General features: G+C 39.0%; 1 protein-coding gene across 3 annotated transcripts in view; it reads left to right on the top strand.

Moving 5' to 3' along the window:
• The window catches only part of CNST (consortin, connexin sorting protein), a 92,357-nt gene that overhangs the window by 23,272 nt on the left and 43,482 nt on the right, over positions 1-25,603 (top strand). Inside the window, exon 2 of one of the 3 annotated variants that reach the window (XM_049868042.1) lies at positions 3,197-3,625. The exons of 1 other annotated variant lie outside the window; for it this stretch is intronic. In XM_049868042.1, coding sequence (XP_049723999.1) covers positions 3,247-3,625 — 379 coding nt within the window. In that variant the 5' untranslated portion in view covers positions 3,197-3,246. Of the gene's footprint in view, positions 1-3,196; positions 3,626-7,151; positions 7,368-25,603 lie in introns of those variants that run through there. One more of the 3 variants, XM_049868044.1, reaches the window with a different exon arrangement.

The raw sequence follows: 25,603 nt of genomic DNA, 5'->3' as shown, positions 1-25,603 counted from the left end.
TTACACTGGGATTCTGATCCAGTGACTCCGTCGTAAATCAGTTCTGACTTAAGTTGAACACCTCATTTTTTTTTTTTCGTTTTCATTATTATTGTCTTTTATTATCTGTGTCTATAAATCTGATCCTTATTTGTCTTTAGGGATTGTAAACATTACATATAAACTTACAGGTATATTTTCATACATAAAAAAATACACAAATCTTAAAAATTTACTCTGACAATGAAAAAGAGTTGGACAACGTTGATATTTAGTCAGTTGGAAGATTCTAGATCATCTGGATTATTCCTGGGAATGGGGATGGCATTTCTAGTCATAAAACTAGCGAGAGTTTTCTGTATGGTCCTTTTCTTTTTTTCTTCATGTATTCCACAGTAACATCTCACTGCTTACCGAAACTGCCTGTCAACTTTAGCAAAATCATCAGTGTTTGGGTCAGTGTTTTCAAGCAACTGAAGCCCCAAATCAGTTTAGAAAAAACTCCAGCTAATCCTTTCACTGTAAAGTTTTTTGACTTCTTCCTCTTCCTCATTCTTTCTTTCCTGTTCGGCATTTCTTTTCTCTTCAAATTATATCAAGTCCTGACTTGTCAGTTCCCCTTCATGATCTGTGAGCTGTTCCACTTTGGCAATACTAAGTTCTGAATTGAGCGTTATTGCCATATGAACGATTTTTCCACTGATCTCTTCCATCATATCATCCTGATAAATGGTTGGGGTGTGTTCACGTAACTCGGCAATTTTTTCCAAACGCATGCATTTTCCCCTAACTTCCTCCCAGGTAGATGCAGTGTTCCAGATACACTGACGGTTGTTGAGTGTTTGTCATAACTCAAATACATCATAAGTCGGGGACTACCTGTGGTAAATATTGCCTGGAGGTACACATGTCTCAACAAAGATACCATTAATCACAGAGAACAATATATTTAGCAGTGAGATACAGGTGATGTGGGAGCATGTCTGGTGAGTCAAATGGTGAAATGTAAAGTGGTATGTAATCACCATAATAAACAGTGTAACATAGGGATTTGATGACTTTCCTCCTCAATTTTGAACTATGAGTAGCCAAATTTGACCTTGAGGTTCACAGAATGCCTTATTGGTTTGGTAACTGTCTTTCTTTAAATTTTGGTCTGACTATAAGTCACCAGATTGAAACATGGAGTTTAATTTTAATCCTTAAGAAGAATCTCGGCCTCTTTCACAAGTAAAAATGTATTAAAAACCCCCCAAAAAGTGTATAGATTGTAGAAAAATAACACCCAAAATTGCCTTAGAATACTGAAATAAGTAATATATTTAATCATTCCTGTAAGTTAATTTTAGTGACATCTGGTGTTTAATCTCAGCAGACATCCGCTATGATATATCAAAAATGAAGTCAGATCATTCCTGAGATTGAGATTATGCTCTTGGTAAAATGTAGATTTCTTTTTGTTAGTCTGTTACTCTAAATTAATTACTTTTTTATTTCAAGCTGCTTTCTCAAGTTTTCTGGTTTTTCTAGCTTTGCACAAACCTCCCTCAAATATGTTTGCTTGTAATTCTTCAGCTGTGCAGAGTCAACATGTGAGTTGGATTTATACAATGTACGTATTTGGAATGCTCTTTTGCCACAAGAAGGTGGTTGCTTGGGCAGTTCTGACTATCATGCTTTTAAAAGGCAAAATATGCCAGAATCAGTGCTTTAAGCAGCGATTGCAGTACGCTGCTGTTTCTTTTGTGACATTTGGTATCGATCTAGGGACTCTTCCAGGATAGATGTACAGTTTAGATACAGCAAATAACTTTGGATGTGATCTCAACTGTACTTCTGTCTCCCAATTCCATGCAGTGTTAATACATATCTTAAAAGGTACTGTGCGCCAACTGGGCCTCTTTCTCCTTGTGATTTTCCCTTACCCAGGAGCCTTCCTATGGTGAAATAGAGTGTGTACTGGAAGATTAACATATTGAAATGCTGTTGGTGTGGCAGTGGAGGAGAGGAAAGAGAAGGCAAGAAAAATAGTACAGTTTATAACTGTTTCCAAAAGCAGCAGGACTGTACTGATTAGAAATTCCATCAAGATAATTATCCTATTGCTTAAATTAAAGTATTCCATCCAATTGAAATATGTTAGGGATGCAGACAGAAGCTAAATATAATAGGCCACTTTACCTCTCAGAGTAGGGACAGGGGAGTGGATGAGAATTCATGTGCCTGACTTCTCTATTTTTGGAGAGAAACTATAGAAAATTGATTCCCCACGGTTCTGACTCATAGTGGCCCTACGTGACAGAGTAGAAGTGCCCCATAGGGACTCCTAGGCTGTAATTTTTATGGGAGCAGATGGCCTTGGTGACACACAACAACAATTCTTTCATGTATCTATTAATATAAGACCCAGAGCTAGACAATGGGAAGAATAATCTGTGACTTCTTGTAGGTTTTCAAGAGGCTTAAATCTAATTAGACACATATGCAAAAATACAGAGTGCAGAGCAGACTCTGAGGGGTAAGGAGTGCTTTAAGGACTGCATTCTATATGGGTCTTTGGGGATGGGAAAGTCACTGTTTTTAAGTGTATGAGAGGAATTTACTGACAATTCTGAAGTAGTTTACAGGAGTGACTTTTCAGAAGCGGAAAAATATAATGAGAGTGTAGCATAAATATGTACTACTTGAATCCCTCCATGCCTTTTTTCAATTTATTAAAAAAAAACTTTATATGTCTATATTTGCAAATATTGCTGCTATAAGGACACAGGACCTATACAACTAGCTTTCACTTGTCTGATGAAAGTGCCCAGGGAAAACCTGAATGGTTACTTCTAACAGAGAGTCTAATTTAACCAGTAATTCTTTCATTGAGACAGTGGTCCCAATCTGGATACACATTAGAATCACACTAAGAATTTAAAAATACATGTATCAGTGCCTGAGCTCAGTGCCCAGATACTCTGATTTAACTGGCCCAAGAAAGGATTTGGGCAAGCACCCCAGGCAGTTCTGACTGGCAGCCGGGGTTGAGAACCATAGTTTTAAGAGAGAACCAGGTGAGGTTGGGCTAGGGTTGTGAGTAGGAATGAACTTCAGTCATCTCCTTCTTTTCCCCACTTAACAGTAAAACAACCCATGAGAAGAAGAAAATCAAAGATCAGAGAATCCACAGAGTTTAGAAAACAAAGTAGCTTTTTTCTTTTTGTCATTGTAGACATGGAAGGACTTTAATGAAACTTGAACGGTTCAACAAAGGATGCTCTAATGGATGACAGCGAAACTCCTACATATAACCTGCAGATAGACCCACAAGATGGGTGTCATCCTGGTGACAGTGTGGAAAGTACAGTAACACTCTTGCCTTCTGTGTCAGATGAAAATGAAAATCAACTTGTTGGGGATGGATGTGAGTGTCTGACTGGCAGTGACAGCGCAATGGGAAGGCCTAAAGTGTTTGAACAGGACAGTCTCAACAATAACGAAAGCTGCATATCACACTGTGAGATGCCTGCAAGTGAGAACTTGGAAAACACTCCTGGTGAAGGTCCTGAAGATGGACAGGCCTTCTTGGGAAAGGACAAAATAACATCTGGGAAAAAAAGCTCAAGAAGCGAAAAAGGCGCTGCTAAGAAGATACTACCAGGTATTTTTAAATAGTCATTTATACTTTTTATTCTTGAACTAAAAATAAATCTCCTTCTCATCCTATACTATGCACCTTGCTTTTTCTTTATATATTCTGGAGCCAGTTACACAATACACATGCATAGACACAATACACACGCATAGATTCAATAGACTTGCATAGGCACACACAGACACATGTGGACGCAATAGATACAGATAGACTTGCACAGGCACGCACGGACACAGTAGACACGCACGTGGTGCGTCTCCACAGTGTTCCATTGTAGGGGTGTACCATGATTTATTTAACCACTTCTTTTATGGATATTCTTAGTATTTTGCTATAATAAATAGTGTCAAAATTGAGATTTTTATGTACACAATTTTACATCGAAACCCATAAAACCAAACCTACCGCTGTCAAGTTGATTCTAACTCATAGTGATCCTATAGGGCAGAGTTTCTAAGGCCATAGTCTTTACTGAAGCAAACTGCCACATCATTCTCTCAGGGAATGGCTGGTGAGTTCAAAGCGCCTACCTTTTGGCTAGTAGCCAGGTGCTGAACCATTGTGCCACCAGGGCTCCTTGTTTTCACACCACGTACTTTGAATACATATAGCCTCCTTTCTTTATAAATTAAACCATTTTCTACTAATACCAACCTTAAAATATTCTATCATTACTGTAGCTTTGATCCTAACCTATGAGTTTATGTTTTAGTACAATCTTCCTCAGCATTTTCATAGGACCTTTCCATCTTACTCAAGAGGTGAATAGTCTGCATTAATATACATTAATATACATCTTATGCCAATGTTCAGTAAGAAGTCTAGTTTTAAGTATATCATTTTGGTCACAAAATAATTCAGAGTATTTCTTATTCAGTATGTAGTTCAACATTAAAGTTTGGAGCTATGGGCTTTTTTTTCCCCCCCCTGAATCACAAGGAAATTCTGGTTAGTTTTGATCAGACATTGTGGGGCTAATGAGTTCTGCTACATCTTAGACTGGAGTTCCTTAGTGTAATCCCACTTTACACATGCCAGCAGTCTTTGCATAAGCTTCTAGTCAATGAAGAGGAGTGTTTCCTCCCATTTTGCTCTTCTTTGTGTCTTTGGATGATTAGAAATACAGTCAGTGTATGCATATCCTGATTTTTCATTTTTATTTGTTTATTTGGAACAAAATGTGATAATTTCCAGTTTATACAAATTTAGAATTATTTACTCAGTGTCACAGATTGGATTTGGTACTGAGAAGTGGGGGTGCTGCTCTAACAAATACCTAAAATGTGGAAGTGGTTTACCTAAAATTGGGTTATGGATAGAGGCTGTAAGAATTTTAAGGTACCTATTAAAAAAAAAAAAAAAAAGTAAAGACTAATAGGTACTAGATTGCCTTGAAGAGACCGTTGGTAAAATTAGGAACATCAAAGGCAGTTCTGAATTATATTCAAATGTCTGGTGGAAGGTAGAACTTGTAAGTAACAAACTTGAATATTTGGCTGATAAGATTCCTAAGCGAGATTGAAAAGGACTGCATGGTTTCTCCTTGCTGCTTATAGTAAAATGTGAGAGGAAAGAGATGGACTTAAAAATGAACTGTGCAAAATGAAAACAAAACTTAAAGGTTTGTAAATTCTGTTGTGCAAACTAAGGGCATGTGTTCTAGAATTTTCACCAAGGACGGGGCTGCACAAACTTTTGTTAAAGAAATTAAGCCTGTGACTGATGGATCTAACCAACTACCACAGCAGAAAATCCATCGGCTTAGACCAAAGGGGAAAGAGAAAGAGCGAAAGGAAAGAATGCTGTCTGCCTCTTGGAATTCTACAGGCAGGAAACAGTCCAAAGGAGCAACACCTGTTGTCTTCGAGGATAAGAAAAGGACCATTCCTTGAGTAGCTCAAGATCAGCAGAACTATTGGAAGAAGCATGGGAAGCAGAGCCACCTTGGTCTCAAAGTGTGGGGCCATGGCCTCTGGGGTTTCAAAAGGTGGGGCCATAGTCTCCTAGATCTCAAAGAGTGGGGCCATAGCCTCCTAGGTTTCAAAGAGTCTGATCTTTGTCAGCTCGGTCCCAGAGTGTGGGGATGCTGTTAAAGTGTGCCGGGGGGATGGGCCAAATCAGAGGGGGTGGGGCTGCCACGACCAAGGGGGTGGGGGCTGCCACGACCAAGAGGGTGGGGTTGCCACTTGTTGGACTAGGAGAATGAGAATACCCAAAGCTGAGGGAGCAGAGTTGCTCCCTGAGTGGCACCGGAAGGCAGAGCTGAAGCCCAGGGCTGAGGGGCCTCCACCCAGAATCCAGAAAGCATGGCTAACTCCCAGAGTCTGAGGGCAGGGCCATTGCCTAGACATTCTCAGAGAACAGAGGATTATCTTCAAGCCTTGGAAGCTAATGTAAATTGTTCTGGTTTTTGGACTTGCTTGGTGCCTCTTATCCCTGCAATTTCTCTCATTCGTAATGGAAATGTCTACCTTGTGCTGTTCTACTGTCGTACTTTGGAAGCAGATAACTTGTATTCTAGATTTCACAGGTTCACAGATGAAGAGAAATTTTCTCCCAGGATGGAATATGCCTAAAGTCTCACCAGTATTTGATTTAGATGCTTCAGAAGATGAGATTTTGGTCTTGGTGTTGACTTAAGACTTTTGGGATGATGTGATAGGGTGAATGTGTTTTACGTGTGGCAAGGACATTAATTTTTGATGGCCAGAGCATGGAATGTCATGGATTGAATTGTGTCCCCTCAAAATATGTGTCAACTTGGCTAGGCCATGATGCCCACTATTGTGTGGTTGTCTTCCATTTTTGTGATCTGACGTAATTATCCTCCATTTTGTGATGTGTTATAGATTCTAATCTCTATATGTTAATGAGGTAGGATTAGTGTAAGGTGTATCTTGAGTCACCGCCCTTACTCATGTCACCACCCTTAATCAAGTCACCATCCTTACTCAAGTCACACCCTTGCTTGAATTACACGTTTTATTTTAAAAGAAGGAGAGAGAAGTGAACAGAGAGGAGAAGGACCTCACTACCACCAAAAAAGAAGAGCCAGGAGTGGATCATGTCCTTTCTACCTGGGGTCCCTGTGTTGAGAACCTCCTAGACCCAGGGGAAGATTGATGCCAAGACATATGGAGATTTCCTAGGGACGTTGGGCCCACAGATGTTGAAAGTAGACACCGACCTTTCCTAGAGTGGACAGAGAAAACCTTCCCCTGGGGCTGGTGCCCTGAATTTGGACTTCTAGCCTCCTAAACTGTGAGAGAATAAATTCCTGTTTGTTAAAGCCATCCACTTGTGGTATTTCTGTTAAAGCAGCACTAGATAACTAAGACACTCAGTAATGTAATTTGATAACTTTTTATATGTAACTCATAATTTCACTTTCCAGTTAACTGGTTCCTTTGTCTTGTCTTTCTTAGTAGACTTAAAGCAAATTTAAAGTAATTTTGAATAAGGTATATGAATGCGTTTTCTTAAATGAACTAAGGGGTAAACAGATGATGTATTCAGTGCTATTTGTTTATAAATAGATTTCTTCTATAACTATAATTTAAGGGCATACTATCCTAATCTGATTTTGTGATGATTTTAAAAACTAAGACCTAGTTGAGTATTTTTAAGAGCCAGTCATAGCTTCAAGATGATGGCTCTTTCTGGCCCTTCTTTCCATGGACTTACTCCACTTTCCCTAGGTGTGATTGTGTAATTTAAAGTTATTGAGGACTGATCATCTAGTGAGCAGGTAAGTATAGAATTACTATCCTTTAATATCTTTGAAATGTGTGATTTATAAAATTTAGGAATAGTATGTACTTTTACGTACTTCAGTTTCCTCTCCTGTACAGTGATGGTGTTCATCCTCATATGTCTACACAATTCCTTCCTGAGCTGTGAATTTCTTAGATTTCTGCATAGAGATGGTATAGTCTAAATGTCATTAAAATTAGGTGATTCACCTCTGGTGATGATGAACAGGTTTCAGTGGAGCTTCCAGACTAAGATGGACTAGGAAGAAAGACCTGTTAGCCTACTTCCGAAAATTGGCCGGTGAAAACCCTATGGATCGCAATGGTCTGATCCACAACTGATCATGGGGGTGGTGTAGGACCAGGCAGCATTTCCTTACATTGTGCATGGGGTCACCATGCATCAGGGGCCAACTCAACAGCAACTAACAACAATATATCTATAGAGTATTAAGGGGCATGTTTTAGGCTGTCCTTTAAATTTTGTTGTTTAATTAAAAGAAGTGGTAAGTTTACATAGACAAAAGAATTCAAAACTGAGTGGAAGGATTCTTTTGAATGTGAGCCATCTTTTCTAGAACTGGGAGGGACTAAAAGAGGGAATATTAGGATTGTCTATGAGCTTTCCTCAGAGTTTCCTTGGTGGGACCCCAACCCCAGGAGATCACTTAACCCTGTCCTCTCTTGGAATATAACCAATCAACAAGTCCAAGTGATTGTGATTTTATTGCTTTCTGGTCTCTCTAGTTTGTCCCTTTCTGTCCATCCCCACTGCCACAGTTCAGAATCATCATCTTTAGCTGGGTTACCGGAAAGCCTCCTAAAGATGTCCCCCATATTGCTTCTCTCCGATTCATTCTCCATGTCAAAACTAACAATACAAATAGCTTATGCTTTTGGAAAATATTTGCCCTTTTCTTCCCTGAAAATTGTGGAAAAACATGTAACATAAATCTGCCATTTTAACCATTTTTAAGTGTATAATTTAGTGACATTAATTATATTCACAATGTTTTGTAACCATCACCACCACAATTCAAAACTCTTTCTTTACCCCAAACATAAATTGTACCCATTAAGTAATACCTCTCCATTCTCCCCTTCCCCCCAGCCCCAGGTAACTTCTAATCTGCTTTCTGTCCCTATGAATTTGCCTATTCTAGATATTTTATATAAGTAGAATCATAAAATATTTTTCCTTTTGTGTCTACCTTATTTCATTTAGCATAGTGTTTTCAAATTTCATCCATGTTTCATCCATATATGAGAACTTCATTCGTTTTTAGGACTGAATAATATTCAATTCTATGGATATACTGCATTTTGTTTATCCATTCAACAGTTGATGGACATTTGGGTTGTTTGTATCTTTTGTGTATTGTGAATAATGCTTCTGTGAACATTTGTGTACAAGAATCTGATTCCTGATTTCAGTTCTTTTGGGTATATACCTAGGAGTGAAATTGCCGGGTCATATTGTAATTAACATTTAACTTTTTGATGAACTGCTAAATTATTTTCCAGAGTGGTTACATCATTTTATATTTCTACCAGCAATGTATGAGGGTTCTAATTTCCCCACATACTTGTCAATACTTGTTATTTTCATTTTTTATAGCCATCCTGATGGGTGTGAAATGGTATCTCATTGTAATTTTGATTTGTATTTCCTTAGTGATTAATGATGTTGAGCATCTTTTCATGTGCTTCTTGGCAACTTATATACCTTGTTTGGAGAAATGTCTGTTCAAGTTGTTTGTTTTGTAATTGAGTTGCCCTTTTTTTTTTTTTGAGTTGTAGGAGCTATTTACATATTCTGGATATTAAACCCTTATAAGATTTCTCTCATTCTGTAGGTTGTCTTTTCACTCTTTTGTTAGTGTCCTTTGATGCATAAAATTTTTTAATTTTGATGAAGTCAAATTTATCTATTTTTTCTTTTGTCGCCTGTGTTTTTGGTGTCATATTTAAGAAACCATTGCCAACTCCAAGGTCATGAGGATTTTCCTTTATATTTTCTTCCAATAGTTTTATAGTTTTAGCTCTTAAATTTGGATCTTCAATCCATTTTTAAATTTTTAGATGATGTAGGGTAAGGATCCAACTTTATTCTTTTGCATGTGAATATTCAGTTGTTCCAGCATCATTTGTTGACAAGATTGTTCTTTCCCTCATTGAATGGTCTTGGCACCCTTGTTGAAATCAATTGATCATAGATGTGAAAGTTTATCTCTGGGTGATCAGTGATATTTCATTGGTCTATATGTCTATCTTTATGCCAGTCCTACAGTGTTCTGATTATTGTAGAGTTTATTCATCTTTTTACTGTTAAATTCTAAGATCCTAAAGCAAATGAAATTTCATAGTTTTGCTTAGAGATGAGAAATTTTCTAATAATAGAATAGCTTCTCAAATATGAAATGACGTATAAAACATGATACTAAATTTTAAACCACGGATAAGTTTGTATGTAGATACTCTTTGAACACTCACTGGAAACAGAAATTAAGGTAAGTTTATTTGCTCTTTTACTCTGTTCCTAGTTTAATTGGTAGTAGTTTTTCATGTGTCCAAAGGCTAACACTGGAAAAATATAATAAAAAAACCAAACCTGTTGCCATCCAGGCAATTCTGACCCATGGCGACCCCTGTAAAACAGAATAGAACTGCCCCATAGCATTTCCAAGGCTGTAAATCTTCACAGAAGCAGGTTACCACATCTTTCTCCGGCAGAGGAGCTGGTGGTCCACCAACCTTTTAGTCAGCAGCCAAGGACTTTAACCACTGCACCACCAGGGCTCCTGGAAAAAAGAAAAAATAGGGCAGTAGTATTTAGGAGACATAACAATATAGACAGTTTTCCTGGAGGTAGTATTTCCGACTTGCTAAAACTTTGAACATGGCCCCAGGAAAATCTAGTTGTCATATATTGTGGGCTTTTTTTTCTTAAAGGAACTGAAGCCCCTTCATATAGTCAACTAACTTGAGTTTCAAACTGCATTACACCAAGTTTTCACTGTGGTTAAAACCAACATGGCTTTAGGTAAATATCCTAAAAACTGATGGAAATTAGCCCACTAGTTTTTAACAATTTTATTAACATATAATTCACATACCATGCGACTTATCCATTTAAGATGTATAGTTCATTGATTTTTAGTATAGTCACAGTTTTGCGATAATCAGCACAATCAATTTTAGAATATTTTCATCATCCCCAAAAGAAACCCCATACATATTAACAACTGTTTCCCATTTTTCCTGAGCCCCCCCCCCGCCCCCGCCAGCAGTAGGCTATTCATAATTTACTTTCTTTCCCTGTAGATTTGCCTGTTGTGAACGTTTCATAAAGGAGCCCTGATGACATAGTGGTTAAATGCAGCTAACTGAAAGGTCAGCGATTCGAACCACAAAGATGTGGCAGTTGCCTTCCATAAAGATTACAGCCTTGGAAACCCTATGGAGCAGTTCTATTCTGTCCTATAGGCTTGCTATGAGTCAGAATCGACCCAACGGCAGTGGGTTTGGTTTTGGATGTTTCCTATCAATGGAATTGTACAGCATGTGGTCTTTTGTGACTGACTTCTTTCAGTTAGTTTAAGGTTCATCCACGTTGTATCAGTACCTGTCCTAGTCATCTAGCGCTGCTGTAACAGAAATACCACAAGTGGATGGTTTCAACAAACAGAAGTTTATTCTCTCACAGCCTAGTAGGCTAGAAGTCCGAATTCAGGGCTTTAGCTCCAGGGGAAGGCTTTCTCTCTCGGTCAGCTCTGGTGGAACGTCCCTGTCATCAATCTTCCCGTGGTCTAGGAGCTTCTTAGGCACAGGAACCTCAGGTCCAAAGGAAATGCTCTGCCCCGGCACTGCTTTCTTGGTGGTATGAGGTCCCCCTGTTTCTCTGCTCGCTTTTCTCTTTTATATTTCTAAAGAGATTGGTTTAAGACACATTCTAATCTTGTAGATTGAGTCCTACTTCATTAAGATAACTGCGCCTAATCCCACTTCGTTAACATCACAGAAATAGGATTTACAACACAGGAAGATCACATCAGATGACAAGATGGTGAACAGTCACACAATACTGGGAATCATGGACCAGTCAAGTTGACACACATTTTTGGGAGACACAATTCAATCTATGATAGTACCTTATTCCTTAGTATTGCTCAGTAATATCCCATTTTATGGATATACTACATTTTATATATCCATTCATTAGTTGATGGTTTTGGGGGCTGTTTCTATTTTTTGACTATCACGAATAATATTGCTGTGAACATTAGTGTACAGAATTTTGTGTGGACATGTTTTCACATCTCTTAGATATATACCTAGGAGTGGAATTGCTGGGTGATATGGTAATTCTGTTTAACTTTTTGAGGAACTACCAAACTGTTTTTCACAGCAGTTGCACTGTTTTACATCACCACGGGCAATATATAAGTGTTCCAATTTTTCTACATTCTTATTAACACTTGTTATCTTTTTAATTATAGCTACAACTTTTTATTGAGCTAGAACTCATATACCACGATTCACCTTTTTGAAATGTACAGTTCAGTGACTTTTAATATATTCAGTGTTGTGCTGCCATCACCAGTAGCTAATTCTAGAATATTTTAACACCCCCAAAAGAAATCCTGTACCCTTTAGCAGTTACTCCCCATTTTCCTCTTCTTTAGTCTTGGCAGCTACTAGCCTACAAATTTTGTATGATTGTTAAAAGACAAGTTCAGATAAAGTGTCTGATGGTTACCATAACAACATACTTAAGTTATTTACTCAGCACCAGTCACCATAGTATCAAAGCATTTGACAAAACAATTCAGCAGTTGGCAAGAAGCCAGAGATAACGCAGTGATAGAAATTTAGAAAGGAAAATCCTTTAAATTGTCTGGCCTCTTTTCAGTACCCTAACTTGTTTCCCTAGAGGCCTTTCCCAACTGTGGCCAGCTGGGAGATGACAAGGATGGCATGAAAGCTGGAAGCAAACAAACCTTGAAAATGGATAGCCAGTGCTTGGTAATTTAGGGCCTGGAGTTAGTCTTGTGTAGTAGAAAGAACATAGATTTGGGGTTTGAACCCGGTTTCTGCCTGTTCCTACTGATGTGATCTTAGAAAAGTAACTTATTTCCCTGAACCTCTTTCCTTATCTGTAAAGTAGGGCTGATCCTACATCTCTCGCAGTTGTTATTAGAATAAGTGATCCTATATGTAGAGCACTTACTAAAGTACCCAGCATAAAACAGGTGCTTCTAAATGGTAACCGCTGCTATTATGTGTTTTTATTGTTTTTACATGTGTCACAAGATAGTTTTTGAGTAGCATAAGTAGGAGCAGGAATCAAATCAACTACATCTGTGAAAAAGAGACGCTGGAAAAACTCAGTATCTCATCAGTCAGAACAAGGCCAGGGGCCAACTGTGGAACAGACTATCAATTGCTCACATACACGTTGAAGTTGAAGAAAATTAGAACAAGTCCACAAGAGCCAAAGTATGACTTTGAGTATATCCCACCTGAATTTAGAGACCATCTCAATAATAGATTTGACACATCGAACACTAATGATCGAAGACCAGGCGAGTTGTGGAATGACGTCAAGGACATCATACAAGAAGAAAGAGGTCATTAAAAAGACAGGAAAGAAGGAAAGACCAAAATGGATGTCAGAAAAGACTCGGAAACTTGCTCTTAAAGCAAAAGGAGGAAATGATGAAGTAGAAGAGCCAAACAGATTTCAAGGGGCAGCTGAAGAAGACAAAGTATTATAATGAAATGTGCAAAGACCTGGAGTTAGAAAACCAAAAGAGAAGAACATGCTCTGCATTTCTCAAGCTGGAAGAACCGAAGAAAAAATTCAAGCCTTGAGTTGCCATATTGAAGGATTCTATGGGGAAAACATTGATGCAGGAGGCATCAAAAGAAGATGGAAGAAATACACAGGGTCACTATACCAAAGAGAAATGGTCAACATTCAGCCATTTCAGGAGGCAACATGTGATCAAGAACCACTGATACTGAAGGAAGAGCTCCAAGCTGCACTTAAGGCATTGGCGAAAAACAAGTCTCCAGGAATTGACGGAATACCAATGGAGATGTTTCAGCAAACAGATGCGGTGCTGGAAGTGCTCACTCATCTGTGCCAAGAAATTTGTAAGCGGCTACCTGGCCAACTGACTGGAAGAGACTTGTATTTGTACCCATTCCAAAGAAAGAGGATCCAACTGAATGGGGAAATTATCTAACAATATCATTAATATCACAGGAGTAAAATTTTGTTGAAGATCATTCAAAAGAGCTTGCAGCAGCACATCGACAGGGAACTGCCAGAAATTCAGGCCGGATTCAGAAGAGGATCTGGAACCTAGGATATCATTGCTGATGTCGGATGGATCCTGGCTGAAAGCAGGGAATACCAGAAAGATGTTTACCTGGGTTTTATTGACTCTGCAAAGGCATTTGACTGTGTGGATCATAACAAACTTGGATAACATTGCGAAGAATGGGAATTCCAGAACACTGAATTGTGCTCATGAGGAATGTGTACATAGGCCAAGAGATAGTTGTTTGAACAGAACAAGGGGATACTGCATGGTTTAAAGTCAAGAAAGGTGTGTATGAGGGTTGTATGCTTTCACCATACTTATTCAGTCTGTATGCTGAGCAAATAATCCAAGAAACTGGGCTATATGCAGAAGAACGGAGCATCAGGATTGGAGGAAGGCTCGTTAACAACCTGCGATACGCAGATGACACAGCCTTGCTTACTGAAATCGAAGATGACTTGAAGCACTTACTGATGAAGATCAAAGACCAGAGCCTTTAATGCAGATTACATCTCAACATAAAGAAAACAAAAACCCTCACAACTGGACCAGTAAGCCACATCGTGAAAATGGAGAAAAGATTGAAATTGTCAAGGATTTCATTTTACTTGGATCCACAGTCAACACCCATGGAAGCAGCAGTCAAGAAATTAAACGATACATTGCATTGGGCAAATCTGCTGCAAAAGAGCTCTTTAAAGTGTTAAACAGCAAAGTTGTCATTTTAAGGACTAAAGTGCTCCTAATCCAACCCGTGGTGTTTTCAGTCGCATCGTATGCATGTGAAAGCTGAACAGTGAATCAGGAAGACCAAAGAAGAATTGACACCTTTGAATTATGGTGTTGGTGAAGAATATTGAATATACCATGGACTGCAAGAAGAACAAACAGATCTGTCTTGGAAGAAGTACAGCCAGAATGCTCCTTAGAGGCAAGAATAGTGAGACTTTGTCTCACATGCTTTGAACATTTTTTCAGGAGGAACCAGTCCCTGGAGAAGGACATCATGCTTAGAGTAGGTGGTCAGTGAAAAAGAGAAAGACCCTTAAGGAGATGGGTTGACAACAGTGACTACAACAATGGGTTCAAGCATAAGAACAATTGTGAGGATGGCCCAGGACTGGGCAGTGTTTCGTTATATTGTACATAGGGTTGCTGTGAGTTGAAATGGGCTCGATGACACCTAACAACAACTAGGAGCAACATTCAGCAAAATTAAGAAATGGTTTTAACTTGATTTTGAATCCATCTTAACTGCTTTGTCAGTACTTTTCCCTTATTTTCCTGGGATCTTTTTAATACTCTCTCTTTTCAGGCTTACTTATCCTTTTCCCTCTATGTATTCCTAAAAATGTATTTCCAGTCCAATTCGAGTTTATTGTCAGTTAATCCCTACTGGCATGTTAACTGATATCAAAAGTAATAACTGGTAATGCTGTAAAGGATGAATCCTCTGAGCATATTTGCTTTTTATATATCTGGCTTTGACATAGTAGAACCTTGAGAGCTGGGCTATAAGCTCAAATGCCAAGTGGAGCTGACCAGATAACATATACTTGTAGTTCTGGCCAGGATTGAGATAGTAGGTATTGATGGGAATAGTGGTGAGCAGGAGTGTGCATACTCTACCCAAGTGCATTCAAATAAAAAAATGTCAAAGCCTGGCTGAACCCCTGTAAAAGGAATGGTAGGCACTGGGCTTGATGTTTTGGGATTTTAACCAAAAATTGTTCATTAGGTCGGTAAACAGACGATTTAACCCCCTTACAGACTATGCTAAACTTCCATAACTCTGAAGCCCTGGTTTACCTTATCTGTGCTCTTTGTTCTGTCTTTTCAATTAAACTACAATGAAAACTTCTTTATAGTGTGACCTGCCAAAACAGTATCTTCTCTTTATTCTTCCCTCATTATGAGACTGATCAATGAAGACAGAACGTATCTCCTTTGAAAGGTAGCTAACTATTCCTTATGTAAGAATACAGTAAAAACAGGAGTTTCTGATGTATATAGATTCAAATGATTTTAGAATCAGAAGGGACTTTAAGGTCAGTAGCCAAAAATCCCTTAAGATAAAAAAAAAAAAAAGCCCCTATATAAAAAGTGTATTCGTTTCTATTGCTGCCATAATGTTATAATAAGCTTAGTGGCTTAAGACAACAGAAATTTATTACTTTACAGTTCTGTAGGTCAGAAGTCTGACAGGAATCTCACTGGACTGAAATCAAGGAATTGGCAGGGCTGCATTCTTTTCTGGTAGCCCCAGGGGATAATTTGTTTCTCAGCATTTTCCAGCTTCTGGATATTGTCCATGTTCCTTGACTTGTGGCCTCTTCCCTTCCTTTACCTTCGAAGTCAGCAATGCCATATCAAATGTTTCTCACCTCACATCTCTGACTGACTGATTTTCTGCTTCTCTCTCTTCCATTTTTAAGTACGCTTGTGATTACATTGGGCCAATCTGGAAAATCCAGGATCATCTCCCTATTTTGAGCAACGCGGCTTTCATCTGCAACCTTAATTCCCCTTTGCCATGTGATGTAACATATTCACAGGTATGAGAGATTAGGATGTGGATTTTTTCAGGGTGCCACTATTCTGCCTGAGGAGGTCTGGTGGTGCAGTGGTTAAGCGCTCAGCTGCCGACCTTTTGGTTCGAACCCATCACGTGCTCTGCAGGAGAAAGATATGGCAGCCTGCTTTCATAAAGATTACAGCCTTGAAATCTATGGCTCTCCTCTGCACTATAAGGTCGTTATGAGTCAGAATCGACTCAGCGACCATGGGTTTTTATTATTCTGCCTACCACAAAAAAATTGAATTAAGATAGACTAGATAAAGAATTAAGATAGGCTTTACTTTTTTTTTTTTTTTTTAATTACAGGGAAACCCTGGTGGCGTAGTGCTTAAGTGCTACCACTGCCCACCAAAGGGTCGGCAGTTCAAATCCTCCAGGAGCTCCTTGGAAGCTCTGTGGGGCAGTTCTGCTCTGTCCTATAGGGTCGCTATGAGTCGGAATCAACTCCACGGCACAGGGTTTGGTTTTTGGTTTTGGTTACATTACCGAAGAAGTCTTCCCATTATAAAATTTTTCTTTCCATTGTCAAAAGTAATAATAGATAATGCTGTAAAGGATGAATCCTCTAGGCATATTTAGAGAACCATACAGAGTTACTTAGTCAACAGATATTTATTGAGCATTTGTATGCCAGGCACAGAAACTGCTGGTGAACCTGCCCTTTGAGTTTTATATGATCGAGTAAGGGAGACATTTAAGTAACAAGCACAATCTAACAAGATGAGTGTCATAACTAGGGATAAATATGCACACAACTGTTAAAATACACTGTCTTAGAAGATTTATTGAAAGCTTCTAGGAAGAATTGATATCTAAACTGAGCTAGTACAAATAAGAGCTAACCACATAAAGGAGATAGGAATAAAGAGGAGAGGAAGGACATTAGAAGTAGCAGGCACAGCATTGGGTTTCTGGTTTTCTGTAACACAATGGTTAAGTACCTGGTTGCTAACCAAAGGGTTGGTGGTTCTAACCTACCCATCAGCTCCACAGAAAAAAGACCTGGCAATCTGCTTCTGTAAAGATTACAGCCAAGAAAATCCTACAGGGCAGTTCTAGTCTGTCATATGGAGTCTCTATAAGTTGGACTTGGAATCAACTTGATGGTACCTAACAACAAATAGAAAAACAACATATTAATTTTATTTGAAACTTCAGTGCTTGAGAATGTCTGTAGATCTGAATGAGAAGTTTAAAATTAGGATAACTAAATGTATACTTAGGCAAATCCCTTGCATATATTTAGTTTTTAATAAAACGTGTTAAAGTGTAAAAATTGTCTAATCAAACTTATGTAAGGAAAATTATGGAATCCAAACATTGGTGCTAGTTGACGTTATACATAATTTAGAGTCTAAATCCCAGCAATATTTATGTGTACTAATTGTGCCTTAAATATGGAATGAAAACAGCCTGGAGCAAACTTTAGAAAGTGGTAGAACTTGAAGAAATAGCTATTTGTGTACTGCTGGAGCAGGTGTAACTACCCATGGGGTCATCTACTTTTACAACCTAGGGGTTAGTGGGTGTAGAGACTGTAGCCTTAAGTAGCCTAAGGGAGCGCTCATCTGGCATGAATTTGTTAAATTCTTTTTGAGTTCCTGAAGGTCATTTCTTGAAGTGTTTTTTCAGGTTCACTATGTGTCTGTAAAATCTAAATACGGTGGTTAGGATCCTGTGTGAATCCACTAGTGTGTCTGTCTTAGTCGGTGGGCATTTTATACTAAAGGGGAAAATAAATAATTCTCTGTTGGTTCAAGACAGTTTTAGCTGGAGGCAGACATGCTTAAATACTAAGGCAGGCTAATAGATGTAGATAATGGTTCAGTATGGTTTATTAAAATTTCAAGTGAATAATTAGAACCCTACTTCTTCAAAAGCTCAACAAAGCAAACAAGCTATAAGAAGGACTTGCTCCCTCCACTCAAGAAAAGTTTGCTTTGTGGCATCTACCTGAGAGGGAGATAAGAATATTCTTTTGAGGGTTTATACGTTGCTATTCTCCAGAGTCTGTTTTTTTTTTTTTTTATGTTGCTATTCTCCAGAGTCTGTTATGATGCCATATTACAACTAAAGGACTTAAAACATAGTTAACATAGCTGATAAAAGAGGTGGTCTTGCAGCCTTATCTGAGTCCTGTTCCTCAAAACAGTCTTGAAGTATTAATAGTAGTTTTCAAGATGTCACCTAAAATAAAGCCCAACAGCTGTTTTCGTGTCTTTACATCCCTTTATTGACACTGAAATTCCTTGCCCAATCCTCAGTCAAAAGAACAGTGCTGCCACTTTGAGTACCAACTAAATGCCACGTACCCTTTGTATGTTGCCTTTTTTAATCCATAGCCATTAATTTATAAGGAAACAGATTTAGAGGAGTCAGGTCAATTTCCTTAGGTCACTGGGCTGCTGGACACAAGCCAGAGTTCCTGAGCCACGGCCTTTCAGTGCTACCTCTGTTAGCAGAGACTGCAGTCTGAGGGCACTGGAGAATGTGCCACGTTGAACAAATGGTAATTATGCACATACCTCTCTTTGATCCCGGGTCAGATCAGAAGGAAGTTGGCTCATTTTCAAATTAATCTCACTCATAATACCAGTGTCTGGGTTTGCAGTAAAGGAAGGAATATTTCCTTCTTGCCACTTAAATGTGTTTAGCCAAGGATTGAAGATATCTGAATGTTGAACACTCTCCTGTTTTCTTGGCACTAACTGAAACCTTAGAGGGATGAAATGTGGAAGACAAAAATGAGCAAGACAAAGACTCTAGCATAGGAACTATACAAGCCATGTATTTAAAAATGATTTCTGATCCATCCTCCAAAATTATCGCCAAGGTGTGCATCTAATGGGTAAGGGGTTTAATGAATTCAGTTACGGATTGTAACATGAAATCACAAAACCAAAGACCTTTTTAAGGTTTTCAGTAGCAAGAACTATGTCCAGAGGCATGGAATTAAATTGATCTGCTCTGAAATAATACTGTTTTATAATTTTGTATGATAACATCTTTTAGATAAAGATACCATTTCAAAATGTCAACACATTAATCTTTGGCAAGTGATACCTATTTTACAGATGGTGAACAAAATAGGATAAACATTGAAATCTCAGGAGGAGACGGTGGTTGTGATAGAGTTAAAATTATAGTGCTCTAAACTCAGAGTTAGGAAATTATAGCATTTAACTTGATTACAGCTAGCTAAGGTTTAAAACAAAAGTTTTGGAACATTGATTGAGGACTTACGATATGCCAGACACTGTGGTCCATGCTATATATGGATAATCTTACTTAATCCTCACCACAGCCTCTTTAGGTGTTATTCACAATACAGTTAGCCCCAATTTATAGATGAGGAACCTGAAGCACGAAGAGATAAAGTACTTGGCCCATGTTGTGGATTGAATTGTATCTCCCCAAAATAGATGTTGGAATCCTAACCCCTGTACCTGTGGATGTAATCCTGTTTGGAAATAAGGTTTTTGGTTGTTAATTAGATCACACTCAAGTAGGATGGGCTCTAAATCTTATCACTTCTGAGTTATAAAAAGAGCAGATTAGACACAGATACACACACACACATGCAAACATACATACACATACCAGGGAATACAGAAAACAAACCAAATCTGTAAACCAAGGAAAGCCAAGGAACCAAGAAATGCCCAGGGCTACCAATAAGGAAGGGATTAACACAGCTGAGACTCTGATTTGGACTTTTGGTCTCCAGAATTGTGAGAAAATAAATTTCTGTCCTTTAAAGCCACCACTTGTGGTATTTCTGTTACATCAGCACTGAGTAACTAAGACAGAATTTGATACCAGAGAGTGGGAATGCTGCTCTAACAAATATCTAAAATGTGAAAAGGGATTTGGAATTAATTAATGGGTAGAAGCTGGAAGAATTTTGATGTGCTTCATAGTAAGAGCCTTGATTGCCTTGAAGAATCTCTTGGTAGAATTATGGACATTGAGGGCAATTCTGATGAGGGTTCAGAAAGAACTGAGAACTGTAGGAAAAGCTGCTGTCATCATGAACAGAATGTTGCCAAAAATGTGAATGTTAAATCGGCTTTTTGTGAGTCATTAAAAGGAAATAATGAACATGTTATTGGACACTGAGGGAAAGATGATCCTTGTTATACAGTGGCAAAGAACTCATCTAAGTTACGTTTGAATGTTTTGTGGAAAGTGGAGCTTGAGGTGATTTCTAAGCAAGATCCTAAAGGTGTGGCATGGTTTCTCCTTGCCATTTATAGTAAAATGCAGGAAGAAAGAGATAGACTTAAAAAAGAATGGTGTAAAACAAAATCAAAACTTAAAGATTTGCAAAATTCTACTGTGAAAACTAAGAGAGCTTGTCCTGAAAAGGACACTAAGGTTGTGACTACATAATCTTTTGCTAAAGAGGTTACACCTGTGACATGGGTCTAATCAGTCAATACAGCAGAAATCTTGTCAGCTTAGACTGAAAAGGACAGAGACAGGATAAAATGAAGGAAAACTGTCTGCCTTTTGGAATTCTACAGGCAATAAGTGGGCCAATGGAGTTGCTTGGTTGCAAACATCTGTTGTCTTCCAAGAAAAGGAAAGCACAGTCCTGGGAGCAGTTCAGACATCAACAGAGCTGTCTGAAGGAGCACAGGGGACAGGGCTGCTGCTTCATTGGTTTCAAAGGGTGGAGTCACTGCCCACTAGGTCTCAAAGGGTGGGACACTGTCCCCTAGGTTTCAAAGAGTCTAGTCACCGCTGCCTTGGTTCCAGAGAGAAGGGCTGCCATTCATAGTGGGCCAAGAGAATGAGATTGCTGTCCAAAGTTGAGGGGGCAGGGTTGCCATGCCAGCAGGCCAGGAGAACAGAGCCACCACTCAACCAGGAAAATGGAGCTACCCAAAGCTGGAGAGCAGGTTTTTTATTTCGGTGGGCCTGGAAGGTGGGGCTGATAACCCTGGGCTGAGGGGCCTCTGCTCAGAATCTGGAGAGTGTGACCAGTGCCCACAGCTGGTAGGGTGGAGCTGTTGCCCAGATGTGCCTGGAAAACAGGATTATTTTCAAGCCTTGAGAGCTAATGAAATTTGTTCTGCTGGTTTTGGGACTTGCATGGTACTTGTGACCCTTCTTTCCCTCCAATTTCTACCATTTGGAATGAAAACGACTACCCTGTACCTGTTTCACTGTTGTGTTTTAGAAGCAGATAACTTGTATTCTAGGTTTCATAGGTACACGGGTGGAAAGGAATTTTGCCCTAGGATGGAACATGCCCAGAGTCTTACCCATACTCGATTTAATGATGCAAAAGATGAGATTTTGGACTTAGAATCGATGCTGAATGAGTTAAGACTTTTAGGGACAGTGTGATAAGGCAAATGTATTTTGCACATGGGAAGGATGTGTATTTGGGGGGGCAGGGGGTAGAATGTTATGGATTGAATCATATCCCCCCTAAAATTGGTGTTGGAATCCTAACCCCTATACCTATGGATATAATCCTGTTTGAAAATAAGGTTTTCTTTGTTATGTTAATTAGATCATACCCAAGGAGAGTAGGTTCTAAATCTAATCACTTCTGATTTCTAAAAAAGTCAGACACACACACATACATCCACAGAAAGATCATCTATAAGCCAAGAAATAAAGGAACACTCAGGGCTACCAGCAAAGAAGGAATCAACATGGCTAAGACCTTTTGGACTTTTAACCTTCAGAGCTGTAAGAAATAAATTTCTGTTCTTTAAAGCCACCCACTTGTGGTATTTAGTTACTGTAGCACTTGGCGACTAAGACACCTCATGTCATATTGTTAATAAGGGGCACTCCAGGATTTGATCCCAGGCAGGCTGACTTCAGCCTGATGGTTCAGCCATGCTACCTCACTTCTGCGGAATTTTACAGCGTGTTTAGGAATTCTGTTTCATACTTGACTTTTACCAGGACTTGCCACAGAACCAGCACATGTGCCTTTTCTCTGCATATGTTGGTAGTCCTGTTTCTAAAGAACAATTTCTGCATGCCAGCCTCAGCAAGATGCAACACAAACAGAAAGAGTAGATGGTTCACATAAAGAATTTTTTTATTGTGGTAAAATATATATTTCTTAAGGTCTGCCATTTTAACCAATTTTTAAATAATACTTTATTGTGCTTTAGGTGAAAGTTTACATAGCGAATTGGGTTCCCATTTGATAATTTCTATACAGAGTGTTCAGTGACATTAATTACATTTTTCACAATGTGTCAGCATTCTCATTCATTGCGTTCTGGTTGTTCCATTTCCAGTGCTCTAGTTTCCCTGCCCCCTTATTTTCTCATTTTTGCTTTAGAGTAATTGTTGACTTTTTGATCTCATATAGATGTTTTTTTAATGGAGCACCATACCCCTGGGTAACATCCTTTATCATGTGTTCCAATCTGTTATTTCGCTAAAAGGTAACCTCGGGATAGTTTTGGTTCAAGGTTCAGAGAGTATCTCAGGACAATAATCTCAGAGAGTCAACTGGTCCAGTAAGTCTGGACTTTTTTAGAATTTGGGTTCAGTTCCATGTTTTTCTCCCATTCTATCCGGGTCCATTTATTGTGGTCCCCATCAGAGCAATCAGTAATGGTAGCCAGGCACCATCTAGTTTTTCTGGTCTCAGGGTAAATGAGGCCATGGCCGTTGTAGGCTATAAGTCTTGTAGACTAGTTTCTTCTCTGAGACGTTGGTTTCTTTCTTTTTTGCTCCTGAGGGGTAAAGAGCAATAGTTGTATCTTAGATGGCTGCTTGTAAGCTTTTAAGATCTCAGATGCTACTCAACCTCACCAGGATGTAGAACATGAACTTTGTGACCTATGTACTATGCCAGTTGACTGAGTTGTCCCATGAGAATAAGGCCCTAAACCTTCAAACCCAGAAAACCAGTCTCACAAGGTGTTTGGCTGTGTCTCAGAAGTATCTGTACCTGTGTCCTTTATGAATACGTATGCATGCACACACGTCTGTACATAAATATACATATAGATACTTCTATCTGTGCACACATTTGTACACACCTGTACCTACCCATGGACACCCTGATGACATAGTGGTTAAAAGCTACGACTGCTAACCAAAAGGTCGGTAGTTCGAATCCACCAGGTGCTCCTTGGAAACCCTGTGGGGGAGTTCTGTTCTATCACTCTCTGTTAGTGGAAAATATTTGAGTTTTCCTTCTCTGACAGGTTTCTCCCTTACACAGGTTCCAGCTTTCACAGGTTTTACTATCTGTCTTCTCTTCTTACAAAAGTAGGGTCATACAATATTTGTCCTTACATGATTAACTTATATCTTTTAGTATTACATCCTCCAGATACATTCGTGTTATCGTATGCTTTGTGGCCTTGTCATTATTCTTTATGGTTGCCTAGTATTCCATTGTGTGTACCACGTTTTGTGTATCCATTCGTCCGTTGAAGGGCAGTTAGGCAGTTTCCATTTTTTTTTGCTATCGTGAATAGTGCTGCAGTGAACATAGGTGTGCATATGTCTGTCCGTGTGTCTTTTATTAAATTAGGGTATATACCTAGGAGTGGGATTGGCAATTTTAACTATTTTTAAGTGTACAATTCAGTGACATTAATTACATTCACAGTGTTGTGCAACCATCACCACTATTTGTTTCCAGAACTTTCCCATCACCCCAAGGAGGAACTCTGTATACATTAAGCAACAACTCCCCATTCCTCCCTTTCCCCAGCTCCTGGTAACCTCTAATCTCCTTTCTGTCTCTATGAATTTCCCTATTCTAAATATTCCATATAAGTGGACTCATACAATATTTGTTCTTTTGTGTCTGGCTTATTTCACTTAGCATAATGCTTTCAGGGTTCATCTACATGGTAGCATGCATCAGAACTTCTTTCCTCTTTATGGCTGAATAATATTCCATTGTGTTTATGGGGGCAATTAGCCACACGCTCTATTTCCTTCTCTTATTCCTGATTCTCTTTTATTCCAGTGAGTAGAGACCAATTGTTGTACCTTGAATGGCCGCTTGCAAGCTTTTAAGACCCCAGGCACTATGCAGCTGAATTTAGGAGATAAAACAGAAGCACTTAGCACGATATGAGGCCAATTTGCTAGGATATTCCATGAAACCATGGCCCTAAACCTCCAAATCAAGGAATCAAATCCCATGAGGTATTTGGTTGTACATAAGCAGCCTCAGCATAAGTTAGCCCCGTGCTGCGGGAGTTATAACCTAATAAAGATGAGACTTTGACTACAATGTAACCCAGCATACTACAAAGCTATATATGGGGTGCAGAGGAAAGTAGGTTAGCTTCAGGCTCATGTTATAGGAAAGGGCACGGATTTTGGTAGGGTAAAACACGAGTAAATATTGTTGTTAGCTGCCATGGAGTTGCCCCTGCCTCATACTGACCCCAAGCACAGCGGGATCAGATTGTTGTAATCCGTGGGATTTCTATTGGCTGATTTTTGGAAGCAGATCACCAGGCCTTTCTTCCTAGTCCTTCTTAGTCTGGAAGGTCTGCTGACATCTGTTCAGCATCATAACAACATGCAAGCCACCACTAACAGACGCAGATGGTTGGAAAATATTCCAGCTGTTAGAATACATAATTGCTCAGAAAGGCCGTGAGTATTTTACCAGGGAAGTGAAGAATGGACAAGAGCTGCTGGGAAGGGGCAGCCTCAGTTGTGGGTGTGTATATGTTAAATTGCTGAGAAAGGTCGAGGCAGACTAGCTGAAGAGCTGAAGGTATGTACAGATGTAGACAGACAGCCTGTTCCATGCGAACATGAAAATTAGAACTGATACTGAGATTTTGTAAGCTGAACTTTATAAGATTAAATTTTTAAAATTTGGCGCCTCATTTCAGGAGCTGTTGATCAAAAACATTTATTCATTGACAGCTTTTCAGAAGTTTGTCTTCCTTAACTTTTTTACTAGGAAAAAAGTTTGAGGGGCCATTAGCTCTGGCACTGATTTTCTGAAAGTCTGCTGCTCTCCTGGGATCCAAAAGTGGTTCTAAAGTTATCAGACCAGAATTTAGACAGAATGGCTCAGCTTCGTTAGCCGTTTCACGTGATAGATACATTTACCGTCCCGTTCAGCCCTGTTTCATTTCAGCCAAGCCAGGACGTAGAATCACAGCTAATCCATTTTTCCTTTGGGAGAATCACGTTTTTGATCAGGTTTAAACTGCATGCTTTTCTTTGGATCACTTTTTATTAATATTCTTAATTATAATTCTGCAAAAAAAAAATGGTTTATGTATATGCTAATAGGAGCAATCAGTTGTCAGCATGATCTTAATTTAATGAGGGTAATAATTTGTGGTTTCTG

The sequence above is a fragment of the Elephas maximus genome, chromosome 24, assembly GCF_024166365.1.
Source record: "Elephas maximus indicus isolate mEleMax1 chromosome 24, mEleMax1 primary haplotype, whole genome shotgun sequence".
NCBI classification, from domain to species: domain Eukaryota; kingdom Metazoa; phylum Chordata; class Mammalia; order Proboscidea; family Elephantidae; genus Elephas; species Elephas maximus.
This window is presented reverse-complemented; position numbering and strand designations above follow the sequence as displayed.